We start from the raw sequence: 18,376 nt of genomic DNA, 5'->3' as shown, positions 1-18,376 counted from the left end.
GCACATTTAAGACTAATCTGAGAAAATTCTCTCACTTAACTCACAATTAAGCTCTAGAATTTGTTGCCCGAGGATGTGGTTAGTGCAGTTAGTGTAGCTGGGTTCAAAAAAGGTTTGGATAAGTCTTGGAGGAGAAGTCCATTAACTGCTATTAATCAAGTTTACTTAGGGAATAGCCACTGCTATTAATTGCATCAGTAGCATGGGATCTTCTTGGTGCTTGGGTACTTGCCAGGTTTTTATGGCCTGGTTTGGTCTCTGTTGGAAATAGTATGCTGGGCTTGATGGATCCTTGGTCTGACCCAGCATGGCAATTTCTTATGTTCTTATGTTAAGAAAATAAGGGAATTTTTTTTTTCTTTCCTGGGACCTGGCTGCAGTGTGGTCGAAGATTTTAAGTCAGACTATAGAAGGTAGCTCCACCTGGAGTCAGAGCCAAACAGGCAGGATTTTTTTTTTTTGTAGTTTGTTCCTCCTTAAAGCAAAGTTTTGTTGTGTATGTACTTCTGAACAGGGCAGAGTCCTTCAAGAAAGCTTTTTTGCTACCAGATCTAGCAATTACTGCAGGCCCTCATGGAAGGGCAGCAACAGCTTCAGAAATGGGTTCAAACTCTACATGAATAGTATGGCCAGAAGCTAGGGGGTGTTGAATCTGCAGCAAGGGCATGGACACAGATGGCCCAAGCAATGCAAGCCCCCAGTGACAATCCCAGTGCCTTTCATGTTTACTGTGAAGCCTGGTGAAGACCTGGATATATTCTTTAAAAATTTTGAAAGAACCAATCATGCAGGTGGTCAGACCTGCTGGGTCAGACCAAGGATCCATCAAGCCCTGCATCCTGTTTCCAACAGTGGCCAATCCAGGCCATAAGAACCTGGCAAGTACCCAAAAACTAAGTCTATTCCATGTTACCGTTGCTAGTAATAGCAGTGGCTATTTTCTAAGTCAACTGAATTAATAGCAGGCAATGGACTGCTCCTCCAAGAACTTATCCAATCCTTTATTTTTTTTTTGTAATTAAAAGTTTTTTATTAGTCAAAACAGGTCAAACAGTGGACCGTACAAGGTACAATACTGATGCAACAGAATAAGTACAATACAATGTCAAAGAAACACAACAGCCATCTTGATTAGGGTATCAGCCTATCCATGTAGTAACAGAATCAAAAGCTATGTAATGATTCACTCTCTTAAGCTTTATCCAAAACAATTTGTTTCCCCGACCCCCCCCCCCCCCCTCCCATACATACTACATATATCTGTTTACAAACAGCAATTACTGGAGAGAAAATAAGAGTCTTGGACCATACCATATGCCTAACCCTCTGACATAATGAAACTAATTGTTAGTTAAGGCTGCCAGCAGTACTGGATGCATGAGTCCTGCGAGGACTTCCATAGTTGATAAGCTTGCCATGTCTTTTCAAATTTAAGAATACTTTTGTGTTTGTAGGCTGTGATTTTAGATAATAAATATATTTTATCCACCTTTGTTGTATGACTGCTTTTGTTGGTACCCTCGAAGACTTCCAGAGTTTTGCTATTTCACAGCGGTTAGCTGTCAAAATATGAGCTAGTCGATTATGATCGGCAGTGATCCCTGGAATTTTAATACCCAGTAACGCCTGGGCTGGCGTGGGTGCGACCATCCCCGGAATCATTTCCCCCATCCATTGGAACATCCCCTGCCATACACATCTTGAATAATTCGGCAATCCCACTACATATGGAAAAAAGTACCTACAGTTGCACAAGCCCGCCAACATTTATCTGAGAAGTGTGGTGTGAATTTATGTAATTTAAGAGGGCATAGATACCAATGGTATAAGAGTTTATAATAGTTTTCTATGAGGGAAGTGGCAATGTACCCTCTTCCCATGTTCTGAAAGATGTTTTTCCATTCCCGGTGTGAGAATTCTAGCTGAAGATCCCTCTCCCAGGCCTTCTAAAAGACTGGTGTGGGCTCATCCCACAAAGCTAATAACCGATAAAGCACGGAAAGTACTTTTTTGGAACTATTTGCTTTTCTGCAAACCTTTTCAAATTCAGACATGCCTAAGTTGAGGTGTTTATCAATCATGCTAGCTCGTGCAAAATGGGCTAGTTGCGCATAAGGGTAAGCTGCCGTCTCAGGTAATGCAAATGCTGCTTGTAAGTCTAAAAAAGAATGCATTTTCAGTGGTCCCCAAACATGCTCTCAGGTCCAAATTCCCTGTTGCTTCCACACTTGAAATGACATTCTCAAAACCAGGTCTAAATGCTTTATTTGCATACAAACTGGTGCTAGCATAATATTCCCTCTGTCCCAACAGACGAGCCCCATACTGATGCCACAAGTCTAGAGGAAGAAGGGGTAAGTTTGATTCCCGGTTCAACAAGCCAGGTCCCTCTGGGCTGCCACAAAAGACTACAAAGTTGAACGTGCCCAAGCATTTCCTGAGTTGTTTGCATCCATTGTTTGGGCTGCAGAGTGTTGTGCCAGTCAACCAGCTTCTTAAATTGGGCAGCCCAATAGTATCTGGAAATATCTGGAACAACATTAAGTCCCCCCTGAGTTTTAAGTTGGAAAAAGAACCCGCCGAGCCACCCTTGGCCTCCGCCCTGCCCAAATAAAGTCCATACATTTCTTCTGCCATTGCTTTAAAAGTGGTGTCTGGAAAAGGTATAGAAGTTTTGGTAGAATTATCATTTTGAAGACCACCATACGACCCATCCAAGAAATGTGGTATTGGCTCCATTCCTCCATGTCTTTAGATAATTTATTCCACAAGGGTGTATAGTTTATGGAGAGCAAGGTCTGGGTGGCACTGAGTTGTACTCCCAGTGAGCTTTTGCCCACTTAAATTTAAACATCCCTTGTAAATGAGTGGCCTCTCGGGGTGGGATAGTAATATTAAGTATCTCTGATTTCTCCCAGTTAACTCTGAACCCGATACTCTACTAAAGGCCTCCATTTCTCTAATCAAATGGGTAAGGGAGAGTTCAAGGTTAGTAAGCGTGAGTAAAATATTGTCTGCATACAGGCAGAGTTTTGTGGCGATCCTTCCTACGGTCAACCCAGTGACATCAGCATTACATCGAACATTAATTGCAAAGGGTTTGAGGAAGAGGGCCAACAGTAACAGTGATAAGGGGCAACCCTGCCTAGTCCCCCTGCCCACCGTGAAAGTAGGTGAATAGCCACCATTAATCTTAAAACATGCCTTAGGTGCACTGCATAGCTGACGTATCCATTGGAGATAAGGGGCCCCAAATCCCATTCTTTCCATAGTATGAAAAAGGTAAGGCCAATGCACCATATTGAATGCCTTTTTGGCATCGATGGACAGTGCTATAGTGGGTATATTGTGTTTTTTTGCATACCAAATATTATCAAGGATTTTGTGGACATTATCAGCCATTGTTCTCCCAGGGATAAATCCCGCCTGGTCTGAATGGACCAACCGAGCTATAAAACAATTCAAATGATTTGCAAGAATTTTCACCAATAGTTTAACATCGATATTCAGGAAAGATATGGGCCTGTATGATCCGCAAAGTACTGGATCCCTACCTGGATTTACCAGAATAGTGATCCCCGCCGTATTATCTTGTGGCGATAGGTTGGTCCCCATTCTCAAAAATTAAAGAATTTCAAGAGTACTGGCAACAGCACATTTGAGAATTTTGTAAAACCTCAGTGTGTATCCATCGAGGCCCGGATATTTACCAGGTTTTAGTGTCTTAATGGCTTTGTGGATTTCCCCCAACGTGATATCTTTATCTAAAAGCAGGTCACACGTTAGACCTCATTTTCATAAACGATGGAATATCCCCCTACACCAACCCAACATGCTCACCAGTCCCTTGGACGGACTACCAAATCATCTCCATGGTTCTAGAGATCAAGGAGCACCCTCCCCAAGCAACCCTTTTAACCTCAGTATCTGTCAGGAAACCCTGTTCCGGGGAACTTCTCAGCTCACATCTTTCCAAGGAACTAGCTCACCTCGACCTCTCTAACGTCAACACTGCCACTACATCTTGGATTAACATCACCAAAGTCGCAGATCAAGTGTGCCCCATGACCACGAAAACACTCTATCCGGATAAGGACAACAGGAAACCCTGGTTCACCCCCGAGCTGAAGTCGCTCAAACAGGAGCTCAGATGTAAAAAACACAGGTGGCATAAAAACCCTTCCACAACGACCCTCTCTGCCTTCAAATCCAGCCTAAATGCCTACAGAAATGTCATTAACAGAACCAAGAAAGAATTCTTCTCTAAAAAGATACACTTTATCTTTGACTCGAGCATTGTTTTCCTACGTTTCAGCCCTCACTAAACCAGCTACTCCCCTCATCCCAGACGACCAAGCTACCAACAAGGCCAATGAACTGGCAGACTACTTCGAGAGAAAAATCGCCACCCTCCTCACGGGGCCCGCTCATCCTAATTACTTATCCCCCACCGGCTCCCAACTCGCGCACTCAACCCTCCAGCAACAAAATTCAACCCCAGCTACCCTTGCCACCTTCGAGCTGACATCCGCATTAGAAATAGAAAACATCCTTAAGAAGTTGAAACCTTCATCTCATCCTTTAGATCACATACCGTCCAACCTGCTTTTCTCCATTCCAAACCAGTAGCAGACATCATAAATTGCTCACTGTCTCAAGGACACGTCCCAGAACAACTCAAGCTTGCAATGCTCAAACCCCTCCTAAAAAAACCCAACCTGCCACCCTCAGACCCAGCCAACTTCCGCCCCATAGCTAACCTCCCAATGATCGCCAAACTCATGGAGAAGATAGTAAACAGACAACTATCAGAATACTTAGAAGAAAATGACATCCTCACCCCAAATCAATTCGGATTCCGAAAGGCCCTGAATACCGAATCACTCCTGGCCACGCTCTCGGACACCATCCTCCTTAACCTGGAAAAAGGTCAACCATTCCTACTCGCACTTCTGGATCTCTCCGCAGCGTTCGACACTGTGAACCACACGTCCCTTCTACAGCGTCTAGCAGACATCGGCATCACAGGATCAGCATTCAACTTGTTCAAATCATTCCTTGAAAACAGGTTCTACAAGGTCAGGATAAACAAAGAGTCTCACCCTATCAGATCAAATCTAGGGGTACCCCAAGGATCATCACTGTCACCTACGCTATTCAATATTTACCTCCTCCCACTCTGCCACCTACTAACCAACCTCAAGCTAACGCATTTCTTATACGCGGACGACATACAGATTCTCTTCCCCATAGCTGAATCACTCCACAAAACATGGTCTTACTGGAATAGTTGCCTTACTGCAATCAACAACCTACTCACAGCCTCAACTTCATCCTTAACACCAAGAAAACCGAAATCCTCCTAACAGCCCCAGACAACTGCATTCCGCTGAACCCCCCTATTTCTTCCCAACTCCCCATCACATGTATAGACCACACAACGCATGTAAGACCTGGGTGTGCTACTAGACAACCAACTCAACCTAAGCAAATTCGTAAACACCACTAAGGAATGCTTCTTTAAATTGCAAGTATTAAAAAAATTAAAACCACTTCTGCACTTCCGAGATTTCCGCCTGGTACTACAATCTATCATCCTCCCGAAACTGGATTACTGCAACTCACTCCTTCTGGGCCTACCTGCCAGCACAATCAAACCTATTCAGATGGTCCAGAACGTGTCGGCCAGGATACTCACAAAGACCAATAAAAGGGAACACATCACCCCTATCCTCCAAATTCAGGATACTCTTTACAGCCCTCATGATGATCCATAAGGCCTTACACAACATCTCCCCCCTCAACCTCACCTTCCAACTTCAGCAGCACACCACCATGAGACCCATCAGAAGAGCGTACAAGGACATGCTACAAACCCAGCCTGCCAAAACCTCACTTAGGAAACGCGCCCTTTCCACAGCTGGTCCCTCACTTTGGAACTCGCTCCCTCCAGACCTCCGCCAAGAACCCTGCCTTTTGGTATTCAAAAAGAAGCTAAAGACTTGACTATTTAGCCAAGTGTTCCCTGATAGCTAAGAGCCGATGAATAGAGCGTTACAGACGCTGGTCCACCAATCCCACTGTAAATATGTTTTGAACTGTATTTGCTTTGAATTGTATTTCTTTTTGCTAATCATGTTTTGAATTGCATTCCACTGGGTTCTCTGTAAGTTTCAGTTTCAACCATTGTTTCAATGTATCCGCCCCTGAGGCGACAGTTCAGTTCTCTGTAAACCGGTGCGATATGTATTCTATACAGGAACATCGGTATATAAAAATTAAAAATAAATAAATACAAATTTCTGCTGGGAAGTAGTCAGCTCCGGGAGTGGTATATCTGACAGATATTCAGTGATGGCCCCTGCCTGAATAGTCTGGTCCCTGCTATAAAGCTGAGCATAAAACTGATGAAATCTTTGTCTAATGGAGGTATTATCAGTTAGGAGTTGCCCTCCGAATTTTTAATTTTAGGGATGGTGGCTTGCGCTTGCCTACGCTTGAGCGAAATACCTCCCAGCTTTATTCCCCCCTTTGATAAATTTCTGACGTGCCAGCTCCATCTGGTGCACAATTAGCGCTGAGTCAAGTGCTACTCTCTTGTCCCGTATCTCCTGAATATCCTGTCGTAGGTGATGTCAAGCAGTATCCCGCATATGAGCAGTTACTAGTTGTTGTAAATTAGTCAGGAGGCGATGTCTCTCTCTCTCTCTGTTTTTTTAACAAAGGTGGCCATAGCAATGAAAGATCCCCGCAACACACTTTTCAAACATTCCCACTCATTCCGGTGTCATTGAAATGCAAATATTCCTATATTTCCCTTGCTATCTGTCTCTGGAACTCACTATCCTCCAACAATGAATGGTAAGTCTCCAATACCGCTGACCGGTATCATAATTTCGTAATTGCAATTGAAACCAGACTGGTGCATGGTCTGACCAAACTATTGGTTCAATTTCCACCGCACGAACTGTATTTATTCTTGTTTTATCTATCAGAAACATGTCTAAACGGGAGTAACTATTGTGAGGATGTGAGTAGAATGGACAACATCTGGATGTTGGAAAAAGAGACCGCCAGATGTCTATCCCAGCAATAAGTGTGATTATGTTTTTGAGGACCTTTCTAGTGAGAGCAGAATCCGAGCTGTTCCCCGTGGAGTTATCAATATGGGGGTTAAGCGTTACATTAAAATCTCCACCCAGGATCATGTTCCCCTCTGCCTTTTCTGCTATGATGGTGTAAAGGATGGCATAGAAGCCTGTTTTTAGGAGGTTGGGCTGTATATGGTACAAAGTGTTAAATACTTCCCCCCTAATTTCACATTGAGTAGGAGGTAGTGGCCCTGAGTGTCATGATGTGAGCTCACGAGTTCAAAAAGCAAATCCTTATGGATTAAAATTCCCACCCCGGAATATTTAGCAGTTTTTGACGATGCCCAATATTGGTGCCGATATTTGTCAGATCTCATTAGACCTTCATAGCGTTTTCGAAGATGTGTCTCTTGAAGGTAAATCACATCAGCATTTAAGCGGCCCATCTCTTATTTATTTATTTTATTTAAAATACTTTTGATATACCGAAACCCTTAACATTAAGGGAAACAAATTTAACTGTTGACATCATGAGCCTTATAACACCCCTACCTCTGCTCTTTATGCTCAACCGGCTGTGCCGACCACAGTAGATGTAGACCATAAAAGTTCCAAAGCCAAAAGTTATACAAGTAACTGGGCCTGGTTGCCCATTGCAAAAACTGGTTCGTGTGTTTATTCCTCCGGAGTCTACGATCGCATTTGGTGACGCGTTGCCACCACGGCATCTCAGATCTGGAACCTGAAGGAGTGGTGATATTGGGGGCAGGAATCTCCACCGATAATCCTGCTTCCTTCAAGGCTTGTGCTGCTTTGTCCAATGTATGGGCCTTGTGTGACTTCCCTTCTATCTGGCACCACAGTCCAAAGGGGAAAAGCCAGTGGTAGCGAACGTTCGCAGATGTCAAAGCGGTGGTGACGGGTTTGAAAGCCAGGCATTTTCGCAATGTGGTAAATAGCTAAGTCTGCATAGATGGCAATTTCGTTCTCCTCCCAACGCCAAAATTGGTGCTGTCTCGCTGCAGATGCTATCTTTTCTTTGTATGCAAACAACGTCACGGGGCTTATTCCCTGTCTTGGGTCCCAGTGATCTATGTGCTCTCTCTGTGTATTGGCTTGAGATACCACACTGTCAGCATCCGTCTCTCCCGATATACTACAGATTTTCTGAATTACCAATGTACAGTTAGCGTATTCCTCCCTCTAGGGTATGCCTTTAAAGCGTAAGTTGCAACGTCTGGACCTGTTCGCCAGATCTTCAAGTTTATCTGCTAGGTCAGACTGGGTGGATTGCAGTGTTATCAGATCTTTTTGTTGCTTAGTCCACCTAGCTAGTCTAGCCTGATGTCTGCTTCATCAAGTCTGTGGCCTAGCTCCGCGTGGTCATTGCGCATTTCCTGTAGAGTGGCGGCGATCTCAGCTTTAAAAGATTTTATATCTTGGCATATCTCCATAGTGCGGGAGGGGGACTCCGTATCTGATCTCCTTGTATCTCTGCCTCCGTTATCCATCTCCTCTGTTTCTTCCTCCGCCGCCATTTTGTGCGCCTCGGTGTCTGAGTCTTCCCCGCCTTTATTATATGAGAATTTCTTGAAATCTACCGTCTTTTTTTGGCCGCCATGTGCCCTGTGAGTTCCACTTCCGAAATCGTGCTATCTCGTTCCAAATTGCTGATAGCTGCACAGTTTCCTCAGAAAAAGTCCCGGTAGATGAGGAGCTCCGTTTTAATGAACCAACATGGGAAGTGACATCATTTCCTCCCCATCCAATCCTTTTTTAAACCCAGCTACACTAACCACATCCCCTGGCAACAAATTCCAGAGTTTAATTGTGCGTTGAGTGAAAAAGAACTTTCTCCGATTCGTTTTAAATGTGTTACATGCTAACTTCATGGAGTGCCCCCTAGTCCTATTATCTACAAGAGTAAATAACTGATTCACATTTCCCTGTTCTAACCTTTCATGATTTGACCAGAAGCCACCTGGACCTGGCAAATTTACTTACTGGCAAAACCTATGCGGCCTTTCAAGCTGCCATTCCAGATGGAAGAGCCAGCTATTCTGATGTCAAAACAGACATTCTGGAAAGTGTGCTACATGACAAATCTACTGGCAACAGTTCTGAAGGAATACCATACAACCTGGCAGAACGTCATACAGTTTTTTTCATTGGCTAAAGGATGCCAGATGAAGTGACTATAGCCTAAGGCAGCCATTCAGGTCCTCCTGGAACAATTCCTAAATGGGTTGGACTGGCTCATGAAGACCTGGGTGTTCTGACACCCAGGACTCACGCTGGAGAAAGCATTGGAAGTGATGGATGCCTCTCATCCAGCAGGCTCAAATGATGCCAGAATTTGTATAGAGACTAGAAAGACAGGCCCTCTGACATGTCAGTGAGACTGCAAGATCCTAGCAATAGTCCCCAGAACAGGACTGCTCTGCTTCTATACTCAAGGCACAGTCACCAGGCTCCTCGACTTGTTTCAACTGTGGAACGAGAGGTCATTTGGCTAGAGATTGTCAATACCAAGGAAGCAAGGCTATGGAACATCAATCTGGTAACTCAACCAGCACTAAGGGATAAAGTATACACCAGCAAAAAAGGACATTCAAAGCAGAGATGACTGCAGACTGAGAAGAAAAGCAGTCTGAGGTACCTGCCCAGCTGAGTAGCAAGATCCGGCCACTTTCTCCTTTTGCTTACTTTGTGCCGGAAGTGGGCACGAGGAACAGTATCGCCCTAAGATAAAGAAAAGAACAAAGAACCCTTTGTAGGAAGAGGTAAAATTGAAGTGGAGCAAGCCCTGCATGTATTCTCCTACAACACAGTAAAAGATCATGGTGTCGAGAACTGTCCATGGCTTGAAGATCTAGAATGGGAGCACAAGCTAGCCAAGATCCACAAGAAGGGGTGCAGTCAAATGAAGAAATAAAAAGAGTGATAAACCCTTTGTGGGAACTGCTCCCATTTTGGAGCGAAAGAGCACATTGCCAAAGACTGTCTCCAACTTGAGGATGAAGAATGGGAGCACAAGTGGACATATACTTTTGTGAAGATGTAAAGCTGTAATTTGGTGGCTAGGGCACATCTGAAAATTCTAGATATTGTGAAACCAGCTGAGCTGATTGAGGTTCCCACCCAAGCTTTGGTAGATTCATGGTGTGGTAAGACACCAATTAGGAATGGGATGAGGGGATAGGCTCAGAAGTACTCTTAGAAAATATTTCTTTACAGAGGATTCATGGAATGGCCTCCCACTGGAGGTAGTGATGGTGGTGAAGAAAATAGTATCTGAATTCAAGAACGCATGGGATAAATACAGGAGATCTCTAAAGGAGTGATGGGAATTAAGCTAAATTAATTGGGCGGATGGGCAGACTAGATAGAAATATGGCAGAAAAAGACCATATAGCCTATGTTTCTATTCTATCTCTATGGGAAAAATGCTTACTAAATAAGGCCCGTAAGTTGTAAAAGGGCAAGAGGGTTGAGTGACTTCCCTAAGGTCACAAGGAGCATATCAGTGCATAGAAACATAGAAATCACGGCAGAAGACGACCATACGGCCCATCCAGTCTGCCCAGCAAGCTACGCACTTTATCCATTTTTTCCCCTTTTTTTCTCTCCCACCTGTTACTATTGGCTTCCAGTACCCTCCAGCCCTAATTCCCCTCCACCCCACCACCAATTTAGAGAGCAGCGCCGTATCTGCATCCAAGTGAACGTCCAGCTCAATTAGGGGTAGCAACTGCTGTAACAAGCAGGCCACACCCTTACCCCATACTCTTACCCACCCGTTTCTATTTTTTTGTTTTTGTTTTTTTTTTGGAGATAGCAGCCCTCCATCCTTCCGCTCCGTGAAGGTGGAGCACCAACTACTGACCACTGGCATCCCGCTCCGTGAATGCCTCTGTGGCTACTGCCGCTCCGTGCAGTGTTTGAATGCCTCTGTGGCTACTGCCGCTCCGTGCAGTGTTTTGCTGCCTCCTCTTTATTCACGCCCTCTAGACTTGATGGATCCACAGTGTTTATCCCATGCCCCTTTGAACCCTTGGTTCTCTGGTTTGCAGCTCATTGCTCTAATTACCAGGCTTCTCCACTTCTCTAAGGGCAATGCTTTTTCCAAAAAAGGACTTGAGATTGTTCTGATTTGGCTTGAAACATGTTGCTAAATCAAAGAGAAGATGACAGTGAGTATTTAGCGACGAAAAAACAAAACAGTAGATCTTTAATTGAATGCTTTGTATCCAGATGTAAATCAACCTACTTATTCCTCATTTTCTTTAAACATTTTAGCTTGACTGGGAGGTTACTGTGACATGCTCTCAGAAGTAAACAAGCACCACACATTGCAGCTGCCTTCATCTCCTGGTCTGTGAATTATACTTAGTCTTAATATCCTCCACAGCACTATTTTGTTGCAAGTGCTTTTACTCAATATTTCCTGGCTTTTGAATTCTTTGGAGGTTTTAATTATTTTAAATTAGCTGTAGCCCACATCCTCCAAAGTTTAAGCAGGGGAACATAAAAGCATACATAATTTAAAAATACATAAATATATTCACCAAAGACACACTAACAGGGAAAGCCAAAGAGCCATGAGAATAAGAATGTATAATATAAAGCATCTTCAAAAGGATTCACTGGTTCAGGTCTTTAAATCTTTTTTTTAATTGTTTAGGATAGTCGATACTATGGAGCTGCAATGGTAATGAGGTTCCAGAGACTAGGGTCAGTGATTGAAAATGCTCTCTCTAGTTGAATTGAGCTATGTTTGACATGGAGAGAGTATGTCCAGCAAATCTTGACTGGAAGAGCACAACAAGTAATCTCAAGGTCGAGTTAATATGGCACAAACTACTTTTTGGCTTGTTAGAATGTGAAAATAAACAGCCTAACACCCCAGCTACTACAAGACTAAGTTTACAATTTACATTTCTGGAGCATATGTTCCTCATATAAGACAAGACAAACATGCCTTTGCTGACTATGAGCAAGTGCCACAGTGAGGAAAGCCGTAACCTCTTAAAGTTTTGGTTTTAATATACATATTAACTTTTTACATTCAATGATAGATAACAGTGTTGCCTTAGGTTCTAGCTATGGAGGCACCAACCCATAGTAGCTCTGAGTGACATCTAGGCTGGAATACAATAGCTTCATTACCAGAGTGAAAAAAATACTGCAATACATATTTGAATGCCCCTTTCAATTTTTCTAGTAATGTAGCCTTTTGAAGTGTTTTCTGTCACAGAATTTCTGAAGAAAGTTTTACAGAGACCAATACAGGACATGGAGGGAAGACTGAACATAACAACATGCCATACTGGGTCAGACCAAGGATCCAATGAAGCCCAGCATCCTGTCTCCAACAGAGGCCAATCCAGGACATAAGAACCTGGCAAGGTACCAAAAACTAAGTCTATCCCATGTTACTGTTGCTAGTAATAGCAGTGGCTATTTTCTAAGTCAACTTAATTAATAGCAGGTAATGGACTTCTCCTCCAAGAACTTATCCAATCCTTTTTTAAACACAGCTATACTAACTGAACTAACCACATCATCTGGCAACAAATTCCAGAGTTTAATTGTGCATTGAGTGAAAAAGAAATTTCTCCGATTAGTGTTAAATGTGCTACATGCTAACTTCATGGAGTGTCCCCTAGTCCTATTAGCTGAAAGAGTAAATAACCGAATCACATCTACCCGTTCTAGACCTCTCATGATTTTAAACACCTCTGTCATATCCCTCCTCAGCCGTCTCTTCTCCAAGCTGAACAGTCCTAACTTCTTTAGTTTTTCCTCATAGGGAAGCTGTTCCATCCCCTTTATCATTACGGTCACCCTTCTCTGTACCTTCTCCATCGCAATTATATCTTTTATGAGATGCGGCGACCAGGTATGTCATTAGAACATAAGTCTTTACAGGGGAGGAGCCAATGATCTGCATTATTGCAACCACCACTCTTGCCATGGAATGAATAGAAGTAAACAATCTCCATTTAATGTTTCATCTAGCAGTTTCCTCAGTCAGTACAGAGCTTCCAGTCATCAAGAGAACATTTGCTTACCAATGACCCAGGGGAAACATCTTTTACTAAGATATTAAAACCATTTTCTGCCACTGCTGTGTGTGGGTTGAGAAGCAGTTAAGTCAGTGATGGCGAACTCCAGTCCTCAAGTGCCACAAACAGGCCAGGTTTTCAGGATACCCACAATGAATATGCATGAGAGATTTGCATACAATGGAGATAGTGCATTCACATCTTTTGCATGCATATTCATTGTAGATATCCTGAAAGCCTAGCCTGTTGTGGCACTCGAAGACTGGAGCTTGCCATCACTGGGTTAAGTATATAAAAAGATACCAAGAAACAAACAAGATATTTCAGAATTTGAAATGCATTTTGAAACTAACATTTTAGAAAAAGCCCTAGAGGAAAACATAGGCAAAGGATTAAAAAACTCACAATCTCCTCCCTGATGGAATAATCAGCTGTCTCCAGGTAATTCAGCATCTCAGCTACAATTTGTTGAGCATTGCTTCGGTCACACATAGCATACAGGAGATCCACTGCTCGTTGTCGTACACTTACATCTCTCTCTGTCTGCAAAAATGACCAGAGATAGCATAGGGTCTGAGCTAGCTAGGCCAAGTGGTCCTTTATCTGCTGACATCTATGATGTTGCTATGTATGTAATGGCATGTTGCATAACAGTAGAATGGTTTAGCTCCACATTTTAGCAGGCTGACAAAATGCTGTTCTTAAAAGTGGACAAATTAATTCATTTTTAAAAATAACTTACAAAAGCAACGAGGTGGGATACATTATCTCATTGGATTTGGTGGCTTGTTCCCAGTCAATCACATGTATACAAATTATTTTAAAAACAGAAAATTAATAACATTCTTGTAGCTCCTTGCTCATTCCCTAACCATCAAAGAACATGAAAAAAATGTTGCCAGACCTTGAAGACTACTTCATATTACTTAAGGATCTCAACCACCAGCAAAATCATGATTTTGCTAGAATTAAAATTGCAAAAACTGGCAGCCCTGATCAAAACAAGCTAAAGTTCTTCAAATGGAAGAAAATATATCTCTTGCTTTCATGGATTTGAAACCTTGGAGAGATTTCTGCAGAAGAGCTTAATGGAAATCATGAAAAGGCATTTGAGAAGCTCAACCTGGCAACCGGTTTACCTTCAATGCGTTGATGACTGTTTCTATGTGCGTTTTAACAGCCTCATGTGAGAACTCTGAACTGGCGAGGGTGCACATGCTTTCCAGTGCCAGATAACGAAGGTTAGTCTCTCTGTGCTGCAGAAATTGGCCCAGCTGGTTGCAAGCCCGAACCAGCAGGTTGGGTTCACTGCATAATGGGTTAAGAAAGAGAAGGAACATGCCATGAGTGGTTCATTCCAGAAAAGATGAGTGATTTCTTGTTCTGTGAAAACTGTGGATGCTGAACCACATGCAAAGTTGGTTTAATGACACATTGGGTATGCAACTGGGGGTACAACTGAATTATGGCAACTGCTGAAGATTCCCCCTGAAATAATACCCTTAAATAGCTCTTCAAAATCAGTACTGGGCACACAAAATGACAACCACTTGTATGGTGATCTTGCAGGAAACCCCTAGAAATGTGCATTAGACAGAATGTTGAAGCACTATGTTTCTGAGGGCAAGCCACTCTAAACAGATTTCCAAAAATACTAAACTTTTTCATCTAATACACAAAATTAATGTATGCCCAAAGAAGTAGGCATTACAAAAGAGAAAAGAACATATTACAGTTATTTTATTTAAAAACATTTATAGCCCCCTCATAGCGAACCAGTCATGCTAAGCAGGTTATTACACTAAATTCCCTTTCATCCCGGTTATCCTTGAGCCTTAACCTTTCCTATGTAACTACTTGCAACCATGTGAAATTGTATGCTTAACATTGTAAATTCACTTCCTGAATATGTACTATAATGCCTCTAACTCACTAATTTATTTCTTTACTAATCAAAACCTGTAAACCGTTGTGATGGCGAAACCGAATGACGGTATATAAAACTCGATAAATAAATAAAATATCAAGGTGGTGTATTGTTATTGCAGTCTGGGAACAAAACACTTGCTTTGTCACACATTTTGCTATGCTTGCCAATAGAAGAGCTGCAAAGCAAGCAGAGTGGTCTGATCCCCCCAGACAAGTGCTGTATATTCTTTCTGCAACACTCAAAATGAAACAAAATGATTTGTACCAGTTAACACAGCAGGTGAACAATTGTTTATTGCCTAGAATTTAGAGATTTTAGTTAAAGCATCTGAAGAGTTTACAAAGCACTTAGAAAATGTTTAAATGATTAAAAGTTAGAACACTTAACCAAAGAAAGATTTTTGTCAGATGTATCCTCCTAGTACAAAAGGAAAGAGCAAGTAGTCCATCCCTGATAACTTACAATCCATTTAGTTCTGTCGGGACAGTTACTACTAACCTACTGGAGCACTATTTGCCCTGATCTTGACCTCAGACAGTTGGATAAATCTGTCAGACAAGGCAACACAGATTACTGATCGGTTCAATGAACTAAAAAGCATGCAAGTCAATCTTGCTAGACAGACTTCCTAGTAAATTTCAAAATCTATTGGATTTTTTTCAGCTCAGAGAGATGGCTCACCTGTCATGGTGGATAATTAAGCTTATGGCTTCAAACAGGACAGCATTCTTTGCATTAGAGTGCTGTACTTTTTTGGACTTAGGGGGCTCCTGAGCTTTGTTCAAGATAGTCTCAAGGCACTCAGTGAGGCGGCCTCGTACTGCAGGGTCTTCTATAACAGAAAGGGAAAGACCAGACAAGTGTCAGTGACTACAACCTAAAGACCAACAGTCAAAAGTTGGGATTCTTTGCTTCTTGTTACAAGAGCCAATCAAAATAGAAATATTGCTGTACTCAAAATACAGTGAAAATTCCCAGTCTCATGAGCAACATGCACAAAGCAGGCAATACCCATTCTTTAGCAAACCCAGCAGCAGCAGCAAATTAGCTATACCTTAAGTACTTTAACAGTTCCTGCTTACCACAGTTATGTTTGATCATAACAAACCTGATTGTATATGAATGCCAAGTAAGTTTGTTTCATTCTTGGTCAAGTTTGCTTTGTTTTTGTGCACTGATACAGTACATGAGCTTGGTAACAGTTATTTAAAAAAAAAAAAAAAGCCAGAATACTCATTTTACAGTGGGCTTGTAATATGCCAGTTACAAGGCTCCCTGCTCACATTCTGTTTCACAGCAAACTTTGGGGCCAATGTAATAAAACTCATGTTAAGATCATGGATAGATTTTAGCATGGGTTTTATTTTAAGGGCATGTTAAAAAAAAAATAGTCCCTGCGGGATGCATGCAAATGGACCAGGAATAAAAAACAGCGAGCTAAAGTGAAAAAGCATGCTTTTTTTTTGACTCACGACCATTTCCATGTCGATCTGTGCTTAAAAAAAAAAAAAAAAAAAAAGAAGGTTCTGCAACCTCCCAAGTAAAGCTCCCTCCCGAGTGGGCCAATGCCAAGCGGGTCAGCCATCAAGTCCTCCCTCCCTCTCCTGCATGTTCAACACTCCTTCACTTAAAAAGATGTTGGCTGGCAGGCCAGGGTCAAGTTGGTTTGTGTCTGGGTGGCGTGGTTCCTCCATCTCAGTCCTCTCCCTCTCACCTAAAAATCAGGCCCTGCAGAGCTCTCACATCGCAAACCCCCCCTTAATCCTACCCAGAACCCCAGCTGGAGAAGGGCTTACCTTCTCCGGCAAGACTGACAGCCAATTGGTCCCTTCACTATCACATGTCAGTGAAAAGATCAATTCCATTTCAGAATTCTGAAGAGACAGCCTTCTGATAGCTGACAGTGGAGGGTTCAATTGGGAGATAGTGAAAAAATAAATTAATATTAAGTGTCAGGCATATTCTGAGATCTTTTCCTCTGATCAGTTTGCATACTTTAGATATATTCTAGTTTAAGAATTGCTAGAATTAAGAATTCAAAGTGATTTGACGGACTGATACATTAAGTTATTTGCAACAATAATCCTTTCAGACAACCAGCAATGCTTGTAAAATTAATATCCTTGCTTGCAAAACAAATTTTGTTCATCTGAAGATCATTATCACAAACTTCAAACGTATATCAAAATTGTGAAAAATCTTTCCTGTTTAAATGGTTATCATTAGAAAATCACTTTTGCCGCAATGTTGAAGCAAGAGCATCCAACAAAATGACAGGCAAAAATAATTATTGCTGGCTATCCAGAGCCTATTAGAAAAAAGTAAAAATAATAATTTGAACTGTTTAAAATCACTAAATCAGATATCTGACTTTAGCTTCTCTTCTTAATTCCAACTAAATCTGGTTGCTACTAGTAGACCATTTTCTAAATTATTTTAAAAGTATGATTTCCAGATTATCCAGCTCAGCCTGGAACCAAGGAGAAATTACTATTTACCTGATAATTTCCTTTTCTCTAGTAAGGGCAGGTCAATCCCCATGAGTGGGTTATGCACCACTGCCAGCAGATGGAAACGCAGCAAAAGTTGATATAATGGCTATAAAGTCCCGCCCTGACATCAGTCCACCAGTATTCTCTGGAACAGCCAAACTGTAGACAAAACTGATTTTACTTGATCATCAACAGCCAACCATTCATGTTTCTCAACAGGAAACTGAGCTCAGCCAAAAGAAGGAACATATCTAACAAACTAAGGGCTAAAGAAGCCACTTGCCAGTTTTCAACTAAGAGCAGGAATCAGTCTACATAACTTGCCTGAAGAAAGGCTAACCACAAATTAAAACATCGGCAGCCAAGGGCAGGCGGGCATTGACCTGCCCTTAGAGGAAAGGAAATTATCAGGTAAGTAGTAATTTCTTCCTCAGTGTTCGGGCAGGTCAATACCTACAAGTGAGATGTACCAAAGCTAATCTCGAAAAGGGTGGGAGGCTGCCAGTGATCCAGTCAATACTGTCCGCGCAAAAATGCAGCATCCTCCCTAGCCCTAACATCCAAGCAATAATACTTGGAGACTGTGTACAAAGGTGTGCTGCTCGACAAATTTCAGCAGGCAGCAAACGAAGTTCCGCCCATGATTCTGCCTGAGCCCTTGTAGAATGTGGTCTGTTTCGGTAAGGCAACCTCAGCAGTCACACAGGTTGCCGTAATGACTTCCTTAACCTAACGGTCAATTGGTGCCTGCGTCGCTCGTGCTCCCTGCTTACCTCCACTGCGTAGCACAAACAG

At 42.4% G+C, this 18,376-nt stretch overlaps 1 protein-coding gene across 1 annotated transcript in view; it reads right to left on the bottom strand.

Moving 5' to 3' along the window:
- Window positions 1-18,376, bottom strand: part of AP2A2 (adaptor related protein complex 2 subunit alpha 2) — a 373,009-nt gene that overhangs the window by 133,978 nt on the left and 220,655 nt on the right. The window contains 3 exon segments of the mRNA XM_029582982.1: window positions 13,565-13,702; window positions 14,299-14,467; window positions 15,771-15,921. Coding sequence (XP_029438842.1) covers window positions 13,565-13,702; window positions 14,299-14,467; window positions 15,771-15,921 — 458 coding nt within the window.

The sequence above is a fragment of the Rhinatrema bivittatum genome, chromosome 17, assembly GCF_901001135.1.
Source record: "Rhinatrema bivittatum chromosome 17, aRhiBiv1.1, whole genome shotgun sequence".
Classification (NCBI taxonomy): Eukaryota; Metazoa; Chordata; class Amphibia; order Gymnophiona; family Rhinatrematidae; genus Rhinatrema; species Rhinatrema bivittatum.
This window is presented reverse-complemented; position numbering and strand designations above follow the sequence as displayed.